The 10,420-nt window shown below is 34.8% G+C and overlaps 3 protein-coding genes across 3 annotated transcripts in view; 1 reads left to right on the top strand and 2 right to left on the bottom strand.

The window, feature by feature from the left end:
* Window positions 1–96: 96 nt before the first annotated feature.
* LOC9325166 (vacuolar iron transporter homolog 2) lies at window positions 97–957 on the bottom strand. Its single transcript, XM_021034981.1, has one exon. It carries the CDS (start codon window positions 831–833, stop codon window positions 243–245), a length of 591 nt encoding a protein of 196 aa, XP_020890640.1. The 5' UTR covers window positions 834–957; the 3' UTR covers window positions 97–242.
* A 5,511-nt stretch (window positions 958–6,468) lies between these two features.
* LOC9323721 (indole glucosinolate O-methyltransferase 5) lies at window positions 6,469–8,038 on the top strand. The gene is made up of 3 exons (XM_021034980.1): window positions 6,469–7,034; window positions 7,122–7,494; window positions 7,585–8,038. Exons 1-3 carry the CDS (start codon window positions 6,610–6,612, stop codon window positions 7,888–7,890), a joined length of 1,104 nt encoding a protein of 367 aa, XP_020890639.1. The 5' UTR covers window positions 6,469–6,609; the 3' UTR covers window positions 7,891–8,038.
* Window positions 7,583–10,420, bottom strand: part of LOC110230840 (trichohyalin) — a 6,436-nt gene continuing 3,598 nt past the window's right edge. Inside the window, exon 3 of the mRNA XM_021034979.1 lies at window positions 7,583–10,420. This exon is cut by the window's right edge and continues 3,056 nt beyond it. Coding sequence (XP_020890638.1) covers window positions 8,014–10,420 — 2,407 coding nt within the window. The 3' untranslated portion in view covers window positions 7,583–8,013.

The raw sequence follows: 10,420 nt of genomic DNA, 5'->3' as shown, positions 1-10,420 counted from the left end.
AAAAGTTCTATTGACTCAAATGTTGTTAGTTCTATCTTTAAACCTAAAACATAATTAATCGCTTAGTTTTAATAACCTTTGTTGGCATGAAGATCATTTGAAGTAAAAGAGTTTGTTCACGTACCGTAAACATACTGTTAAGTTTTATGTATTTCCAACCGAAATCCAGTATAGAATCGGCAACAGTTACATGCATTAAGAATTTATAAAAAGATGTCATCCATCAGACCATCACAAACGATTCACAATCCATATAACCCAATAAGCTTAGTCAAGCCAAACGTAACCGCCATAGCTAACCACCCTCCAAACAAAACCCTAGCCGATGACCTAACCGCTGGTGCTTTCCCTAGCGCCGCTCCTAACCACCCAAAAACCATAAGAGCCACCGTAACCGCCACCACAACCGCAATGATCCTAACTTTATACTCTTTCACAAAAGCAGCCGCCAAAAGTGGCACAATCGCACCTGCCGAAAACGCAAGAGCGGATGCAGCAGCCGCTTGTATCGGACTAGGAAGCTTCTCTTTCTCTATCTCCACACTGTCTCTCTCCATTTGAGCCACCTCTATATCGTACTGAGAGTAAACAGAGACGAACTCTCCGATGGCCATACTACAAGCTCCTGCCACCATCCCTGCGAATCCGGAGAGAATCATTGCCTTGACGTCATGCTTCACGGCGCCAACTCCCATCATCAACGATGCGGTGGAGACAAGACCGTCGTTGGCTCCAAGCACGGCGGCGCGTAGCCATTGGGAACGTTTGGAGTAATCGAAGGTTGTTGACTCCTTCTCTATGTCCATGTTCGTGTTACTACCTAATTGATCCATTGTTTCTTTATGATGTTTTGTTTTGTTGAGATATAGAGAATCGAGTAAGTGTGGAGAACACACGCCTAGGCTCAGTTCTATTTATGGAGATTTTTGTGTTTACTTTTTGGCTTGGTGGAGACAATATGTGGAGCATCATCATCACCACTAATTGTTTTTCTCTTTTTGGCCATTAATTTGTTAAGTCCAAAAGATTATTTTTTTTGTTTGCAGTCGGTGCATAACGACACAAAATTTTCTCTATATAAGTAAAAAAAAATTGTAACAATATTAATTATTCTTCGTAATACTGTCGCAAAGTTTTCCACAAATTTTGTAGAAAATGTTTCTTAGGACATACACAACGATTTAATAGTTTCATCCCATCTTTAAGTTATGCATCATGTAATAACTTAAAACTTTTGATTTTATAATGATATTTACATTCTTAAAATAAAAATAGCAGTAGCTTGGTTCGCGAATTAAATTAGAAAGAAACAAAACATACAAGATAAGATAAAAGTGATGTGAAAACCACATTATGTGTGTTTCTCACCATTTCTATATAATATACTAATAATTAAAATAAAAATCATTAGTGAGGCCAAAAAAGGCAGTTACATGAAGCTGTTGTCCTCTTCATGATCAAAGGCATGCATGTCTTCTAGGGAAAAAGAAGAACAGAACATATATAAAGGAAAAAAGGAAATTTCAACTTGATCCATTACAATGCGCAACCTTTAAAACCCAATTTAGTTGAGAATATCTATTTCAACTTGATCCATTACTTACTAATTTTTTTATATTAATCATGTCTGTTTTATAAAGTAATATCTTAAAGTATAATTATTTGAAATGTGGAGGCTTATGTCTATTAAGGTATCAGTCTCAGCATATAATTTTTACAAATGTTAACATATTAATTTTGATTTTTTCCACTAAATTAAAATTTTCTCATATATTCCCATCACACTAAATTTGTGGAAGCGTTTTTTAAATCAGCTTTCCTTTTCCTGGTTAATATTGAATAATTTTGCTTTCTATTTACTTTCTCGTTATTTTTGGTAGTTATATACATCTTCTTTTTTCACGACAAAGAAAAGAACCAAAAAAGGAGAAATAGAAGGAAAGATCAATCACACTATTCATCTAAATTTAGATTTTAGTAATGTTTGACCCAAAAGTTATCAATAATTTTAGATTTTAGTAGTGTTTGACCAAAAGTTATCACATTTGAATGGATATATATATATATATATATATATATATATCACAATATGTAATATTATATTGAATAGAAAAGTTATCAATAATTTTAAATTTTAGTATAACTTAACCAAAATTATTTGGGGAGTTGTTCCGCTCTGTGTTAGTTGTTTCAACCATATATACTCGAAAAATGCAGTTAAATTGTATGGTTAGTTTAAATTGTTACCACTTAAAAGCGTTTCATCATCACCAATCCAGTTATTTTATTATAAAAACCAAATCAGATGTTTATTTACACGACATATTCTTATATCCCTTGAAGATCACAACGATCAATAATATCCGTTTGAAAGTGAAAAAAACCCAAACAACAAATAGATAGTGAACAAGTAAAAGTAGGGTTTCGTGAAATATAAAATAATAAATATATATTAAAGAAATGGATTGATGAATTGGAAAGCACTGGGAAAATTATAGTGAGAAAAAATAATGGAAAGAGATTGATAAGTAAAGAAAGAGGAAGAGTGTGGTTGCCACACGAAGAGCACCATCCTTCACCATCATCACCCACGTATCACCACACTTGTACATACACCACCACTCGATTGATCATGCCAAATTTAATGCAGTCTCTATCTTTCCAAATAGTTTATAACAAAAAGTTTAATAACATAATATACTCTGTAATATATATATATATATATATATGTATATCACCCAGATACCCTATAAACATGCATACGTACTCGCCTACGTACACATGTATTCACCTTGCCACAACGATTAACATTGCTAAAACTAAATAATATAGTAGATAACTAACATGTGTTGGAACACAGTAGACACACAGTTTCTTCTTTCTTGTAAGACATATATAGTAAATGTTGTATATACAACCATCGTCCTTTTAGTTAGCTAGGGTTGCCCACGTGATGGTGGGCTGGTGGTTGGTAGGCCCAAGGTGGATGGGTGCAACTCCCTCCTCCCCATGGTTCAATTCCTCCCTTATGATGTTATCAACATTATTGTGGGAAGTTTGTCGTGTTGGACTTTGGTCCAATTGGTTTACCTGGTAGTCAGAAATGCAGGCGGCCTGACTACCCCCTGACACTTAGTCGGAAGGCATTCCAAACTCGGGATAGACAGAGTGGTAGCCCGAAGGGCCTAGCCGTTAACACGGTGGACCAGTCCACTATGTAGCACCTCAGTGCGTTCCTACCGGGGCCGACCGGATAGCAGATAGGATTTATCAAAAAAAAAAAAAAAAGTTAACTAGGGTTATTTTTTTTTCATTTTATTATGCATGCTTGTGTAATTAAAATGTATTTGAATTGAAATAAACAATTGCTAGTTTTCATACAAATAAATTAAGATTTTCTAGATAAACACGAGTACAAATATCTACGTAATTTTTTGAAAGCTATTAGATTGCGATATAATCCCTAATTTCATTTTATAATATCGATTGATTTAATAGCCGTGAAATCCTTAAGTTAGTATTATCACTTGATTGAGGAAAGGTTTCAATGTTTCATCAAACTTTATCTTATCTTTTTTTTTTTTTTTTTTTTTTTTGTCGAAAAAACTTTATTTTATCTTTAGAAACCAAAAAATAGGAACATGACTTCTGTATGGAACAACCTGTAGTGGAGGCTTAAGATTTGACGGTTCATGCTTTCCATTTCAAGGCTTCATCTTTTAATGTTATAACATTTCAAGGCTTCATCTTTTAATTATTACTACGTGTTGTCTCGTTTTGTCTTCCATTATCACGAAAAGAAAAAAAATATATTCTTTCTCTTACGTATATTCTTGAATAAATGAAAATAAAATATTTTAAAACAAATCATTGTTTGTTGAGGCAAATTATTTATTAGGGTGGAATTTGATCCAACGTAAGTCGAAGAAAGTCAAAGGAAGATTGGTGGAGTTGACTGAGTCACGTGACGAGTCTGTGGCGGGGCTGACTCGGACGACCTTGATAACATATTAACATGTATCGCCATTGAACGGAGGTAGCAAATAGCAACCCTCTGCTCCTAAGTATATAACACCGAGAAAATGTGGTTTGTCTTTAAAGAAATATAGTAATTTGTTTGAAGTATTTTAGTTAGATGATTCTAATATGAGTTCTCAAGATAAAATAAATTGCATCTTATTACGTTATGTGATTGTTTTCACTTTTTTAAGGGTACTATTATTATTTGAGAAAACACTATTTTGGGTTTCAGTCTTTCGGATGGTTGTTCTTGGGTTCGGTTTGGTATCCGGTTATTGGAATTGAGCTGGTTTAAGACTGGGCTGTTTAAGTGTTGCAGACGGCCTTGTCAGATGTTGAAGATATGGGCTTGGAGAATTAGCTATAGACAAGCGCGTAGACAAGCCCAAGCCCATTAGGTTATAGGAGGTTGTTAAAAAATGCTCTTGAAGAAAGAAAACAGAGTCGCTACGGGAAAGTTTTTAAGCAAGATTGTAAGGAAGTCATAATGCTATATTTTTTTTAATTGATTAGTTATATGATCATATTTCATATACATGCTAAAATAATTCGTGATATAACTTTAAAATTTTAGATATCAGAATTTTTTTTTTTAATATATAAATTAGGATCCGTATCATAACACTTATATTATTTAAAAGATTATGATAACACTTCTGAGTTCTGCAGGAAAAGGTAGGGACAAAAAATAGTAAATGATGCTTATAGTTCTCACGTGTAAGTGTCAGTGACAACTAGTCAATGTACTCACCAAATTATATTTTGTTCGATACCAAAACCAGAACCAAAAAATTTGGTATACTTACCTCTTAAATTGTCCACGTTTTCTCCCACACTTTCAAAATTTCAGTCACATTTCAAAGACACTAATTACATTGGGTGGTTTAGATTGTGATATAACTAATAACTTGTTGTACACTTGTACTTATCGAACGTTTCCATACTTGATCAATACTCGTAGGAAGATAGAATTTATACATTGAGAGTTTACGAGATTCAAACATTAGCACAAACACTATAACATGTGATTGGTAAAAATGATGAATCGTTTACTTCACCAGCTTAATCGTTCATCAGAGCCTCAGAGGTCGATATGATCTTAAAAAGGCAGTAAGAAAAAGCTCTCGACGGATCAGTGGCTGTACTTGCATAGAGATTTTTTGAATTTGATTTACTGGTTGAGGCAGGTAAACGTCGATAGATTAAAAACAGAAAGAAAGATATAAGAGCATCGATCGAAACATATTGTTGTAAGACTAATTGGTTAATTTTTAACAAAAAAAAGACTAACTAGTTAGTTAATTACAATGTAGAAAATAAAATAAATTCATTAATTTAATATTGTAAGATTAGTTCATACGTTTTTTTGTTTGTTTTAAAAACACTTGTTTGGATTCCGTATCGATAACTTCAAAGCAAAGAATCACATGATAACATAAAAAAAATTGCACAAGATATATAAATATTACTAATATATTTGGATCGATCCCTACCATGCTCCAGTTTTTTCTTTTCCAATTCCTCACAAGGCCTCTTAATAGTTTTGCACAAATTATGCCACCATTTACTTCTTTTAACCAATTCTACTTTCTCAGAAAACCAACACTCAAATGATGTATTGTCAATTTTTGAAACCAATTCTATAATAAATATAACCGATTCCACCAAATGAATGTTGCCATTTACAGCCATATATACAATCAATTGGTAAATAGAAAAGGTTTAAAATCAATGTAACACAAAGGTACTGAAGCTGGAGTTCGGACATATATTGGAGAAGACTCGGAGTCTTAAATAGGTAGGAGATGTTGTAACATAATAAAGAAGATATTAGTTCGTATACTTTATATTTTTCATATAATTTTTTAAAAACTAATATCTTTATAATTAAAAACAGTATTAAAATAAATAATCGAGATATTATGGAAGTATGGAAAGCAAAGAAGTGAATTGTGAAGATAATAATTGTTAAGTGTTGAAATGCTTGAATTTATAAGATTTTTTAATTTTGGATATTTCTTTTACGAAATATATTATGCATAATTTACTATTTCTTTTTATAAAAAAAAAAAAATTCTTCCAAAAGTTAGATGTTTTCTATTTCCAATATATGATATCATTTTTCTTATTTTTAATTTTTTTATCTCAACTATTTTAATAATAATTTTTTAAAAATGGCAGGAGAGCGGCTCGATCGAGATTTTCTTTTATGTAAATAACATATTTGGAAAACTTTATGCATCTAATAACTTAAGAGAGAGAAAGTAAAAATCTTTTGTGTAAATGCGTGCAATCTTTCTATATGTGCGTGATTAACGTGGTTCAATTATTTTTCTAATTTTTGATAGTCAGTGACTCAAGAAGGCCTTTGAAAACGCCAACTATCCAACCACTCATAATGCACCATTAAATAATAATATTTTCCATCCAAATTATTACAATAAAATGGTTATAGAGATGAGTGAGGAGGATTGAGGAGACTATCAAAGCTCTTTAAAAGAAGGATACACAAAAACTCCTCACTCTCTGTATCTATTGATCTATAATAGTGCCTTGAAAGAGAAGAAAGCAAGATCAAACACACAAAAAATGGGACACCTAATTCCTCAAACCGGAGATGAAGAAACCGAGCTTGGTTTAGCGGCGGTTAGGCTAGCTAATTGTGCAGCCTTCCCTATGGTTTTCAAAGCTGCCATCGAGCTCGGTGTCATTGACACTCTCTACTTAGCTGCTCGTGCTGACGTCACCGGATCCAGTTCCTTCCTCACACCTTCTGAGATAGCTACTCGGCTTCCCACAAAACCTAGTAACCCTGAAGCACCGGCTCTGTTGGACCGTATTCTTCGTTTACTCGCTAGCTACTCCATGGTCAAGTGCCAAGTTATAGAGGGCAAGAGGGTCTACAAAGCAGAGCCTATTTGTCGCTATTTCTTGAAAGATAATGTTGATGAAGAGTTAGGTACACTTGCTTCTCAACTTATTGTCACACTCGATAGCGTCTTCCTCAATACATGGTAACTTTTGTATTTTCAAGATTCTCTCTTTCGATTTCTAATATTAGATCTATATATCAACAATTTGGAGATTGATGTTTTTTGCAGGGGAGAATTAAAAAATGTGGTGCTAGAAGGAGGAGTTGCATTTGGCCGTGCCAACGGTGGTTTGAAACTCTTTGACTATATAAGCAAAGATGAGAGATTAAGCAAACTCTTTAACCGGACCGGATTCTCTGTCGGGGTTTTGAAAAAGATTCTACAAGTTTATAGAGGTTTCGAAGGAGTTAATGTGTTGGTTGATGTAGGAGGTGGAGTTGGAGACACACTTGGTTTTGTTACTTCCAAGTATCCAAACATTAAGGGTATCAATTTTGATCTAACTTGTGCTTTGACACAAGCTCCTTCTTATCCTAATGTGGAACATGTGGCTGGAGACATGTTTGTTGATGTCCCAAAAGGTGATGCTATCATCTTAAAAGTAAGAACCAAACCACAAAGCCTACTCTGTTCTAACATGTTAATACTTCTCTCAAGTGTTTTTTTGTTACTTACATTATATGTTTTATAGCGTATACTTCATGACTGGACTGATGAAGACTGTGAAAAGATTCTCAAGAATTGTTGGAAAGCATTACCGGAGAATGGGAAAGTGATTGTCATGGAAGTAGTTACTCCGGATGAAGCAGATAATCATGATGTGATATCCAACATTGCCTTTGATATGGATCTGTTGATGCTCACACAATTATCTGGAGGAAAAGAGAGGTCGCGGGCCGAGTATGTAGCTATGGCTGCAAACTCGGGTTTTCCGCATTGCAACTTTGTATGCAGCGCATATCATTTGTGGGTCATCGAGTTAACGAAACAGGCTTAAAGTTGTAAGATTATGTTTCCCCTTGTGTTCTATATATAAAGAGCGTGAACCGTCTCATGGTAATAAAAGTTGTATGGATTTTGATTCCATGGAATGAATAAAAAAGATGATATTGTGCCTTGGTTAGAACTTGTAACATCTTATTTTTCTCTTGGAACGAATGATACTAATAACTATGACTATAAGTGACATAAACAATGTTGATCCTCCGACTAACCTGAATCCTAATCTGATTCTTTTTATTTGTCTAATTTTATCGTGATCTTCATTTGAATCTGTTTCTTGAATTACTTCAGCTTCCCAGTCTTCTTCTTCGTCTTCAAATTCAATTTCTATTTCTTCTTCGTCATCTTCACTTGTTTCCATATCCACAGGTTCTTGGATCTTGTTCTCATCTCTTTCTGGTTTGATTGATTCTTCTTTGTCTCTCTCTTGAATCATTTTCGAGCTACCATCTTCTAATTCAGTTGCTCTGTTCTCTTTTTCTATGCAAAAATGTGTCCCCAGTCCTTCAGGTCTTTTCGATTCATCGTCTTTAGCTTTTGCTAAGACCTGCGTAATCATGCTCTTCTTGTCTTCTCCTTCTTGGTGTTCATGTCTTTCCACCATTTTACTTGATTCTCGTTTTTCAGTCCCCCTCAAGTTTCTTGGGACCTCTGCCTCTTCATTTCTACAATTGTTTGTTTTCTCCAGTATCAGTCTCAGGTTCTTCTTGTCTTGTTCCTCATTTCTCTCTTGCTTTTCAATTTCTTGAGTCTTTCTTGAGCTATCATCTCTACTCTCTGTTTCCACAAATGATTGCTTTTTGTCTTGTTCTTGTTCTCCAATCTCTCTTACCTTATCATATCTGATTTTTGCCCCTGCTCTTTTTCCTTCTTTTGCTTCTTCATCATTGCTTGTTTCCGCTTCTGAAAGTTTTTCGCTCAACTCTTCTTCCCCATGTCTTTCTAGTTTATCAGACTTACGTTCTTCATGTTCGTGAACCTTGCTTGAGCTATCATCTTCATCTTCAATTATCTCTGCTTTCTCAACAGCCTCCTCCTCTTTCCCTCCTTTCTTGTGATCACTAGTTTCTAGTTCCACCAGTTCTTGATGATTTTCTTTTCTTGGCCATCTCATTCCCGTAGATTCGTGTCCTTCAGTCTCATTCTTTTCTGAGCTATCATCATTAGCCTTGGACTCCACCTGCAAAATTCTCTTCGCCTTCTCGTTCTTCTCGCCTTCTCTTATATAATGTTCCTCTTTTTCGTCCTCATCAGTCATTAGTTCTTGTTCTGCATACCTCTTTGCCTGATCTGACCCCTTTCCTTCAATATCTTGAGACTGGCTTGAAGCCATCGATTCATTTTCTGGCTCAGCTGTTCTCTTCATCTCTTCAGTTTCTCTCTGCTCCTCCTCTGCAATTTTCTCATTTCCTTCTTTTTCTTTCTCAGGAGCATTTGATTTCTCTACCATTGGTTTCCTAATCTTCATATGTTCTTCTGATTCATCCACTTCCAGCATTTTGACCATTTCAAACTTTCTTGATTTACCGTCGTCGATTTTTGTCTTAGGCGCTGCTTTTTCTTCATCTTGATTTACTCGATCTTGTTTTTCCACCTCCTTTAGTTCTTGGATTTTTTCTTGTTCAACTGGTCCTCTCTTTGACACATTTGATTCTTTTTCCAAAAACTCTGGACCATGTCTAAGGCTACCATCTTCAGTCACATGATTACTCGATTCTTTCCGTTCTCGATTTTTCTTTTCATTTGATTCTTTGGTCTCTTGGATCTTTTCCACAATACCATCGTCACTTTTTGTCTTGAATCTATCGCGTGACATAGTCTCAACAGTCCTCCCTTGTTTTTCTTTTTCTTCTATCCATCCGTCTCCATCATTATCTTTGCAATTCTCTGTTTTTTCTTTAAGTTCTTGGACATGTGCTTCTAGCTCTTTTGTCTCTTTCTCGGCAACTCTTTCATCATATTCTTCTTTCACTTCATGATCACTTGTTTCAGGGATCTGGTTTTGTTCCTTGTGTTTTTCTGATTCTTCTTCAATCTGTTTAACTTTTTTCGAATTTCTCTTCTCATTGCTTGCCACTACAGCTGCAGATTCCTCTGCCTCTTCAAGTTCACCTAAATCCAGTTTTCCAGTCTCTTGGCTTCTTAAGCTGTTATCTCCATCTTTTTTCTTGACTTTTCCTCTGTGATCATTTATTTCCGTTTCCACTAACTCATGGATCCTGTCTTCTTCCCCATGTCTCTTCTGTTTATCCAATTCTAGATCATCACCTTCGCGAAGCTTTCCCAAGCTACCATCTGTAGTTTGTTTCCTTCTCTTCACAATCTCATTCTCCTCCATTGCTCTAGTTTTATCTTTTTCCTCTGTTTTTTGCCTATTGTCTTGTACCATAGACCTCTTCAATTCACGATGATCCTGTTTTTCAATCTCTTCAACTTTTTTGCAGCTATCTTCCTGAGTTGTTAGTTCTTCTGCCTTGGCAGTAACCTTTTCTTCTTTTTGTTCTTCTTTATGGTCATTATGGTCT

This window comes from Arabidopsis lyrata (genome assembly GCF_000004255.2).
Source record: "Arabidopsis lyrata subsp. lyrata unplaced genomic scaffold ARALYscaffold_2, whole genome shotgun sequence".
Lineage (NCBI taxonomy): Eukaryota > Viridiplantae > Streptophyta > Magnoliopsida > Brassicales > Brassicaceae > Arabidopsis > Arabidopsis lyrata.
The sequence above is the reverse complement of the archived record's forward strand: the minus strand, read 5'-3'. Positions and strand labels throughout refer to the sequence as shown.

Coding starts and splice junctions, on each gene's coding strand:
- LOC9325166 (XM_021034981.1), bottom strand. CDS start 833: ATGGATCAATTAGGTAGTAACACGAACATGGACATAGAGAAGGAGTCA.
- LOC9323721 (XM_021034980.1), top strand. CDS start 6,610: ATGGGACACCTAATTCCTCAAACCGGAGATGAAGAAACCGAGCTTGGT. Junction 7,035..7,121: donor AGCGTCTTCCTCAATACATG/GTAACTTTTGTA, acceptor TGTTTTTTGCAG/GGGAGAATTAAAAAATGTGG. Junction 7,495..7,584: donor GTGATGCTATCATCTTAAAA/GTAAGAACCAAA, acceptor TATGTTTTATAG/CGTATACTTCATGACTGGAC.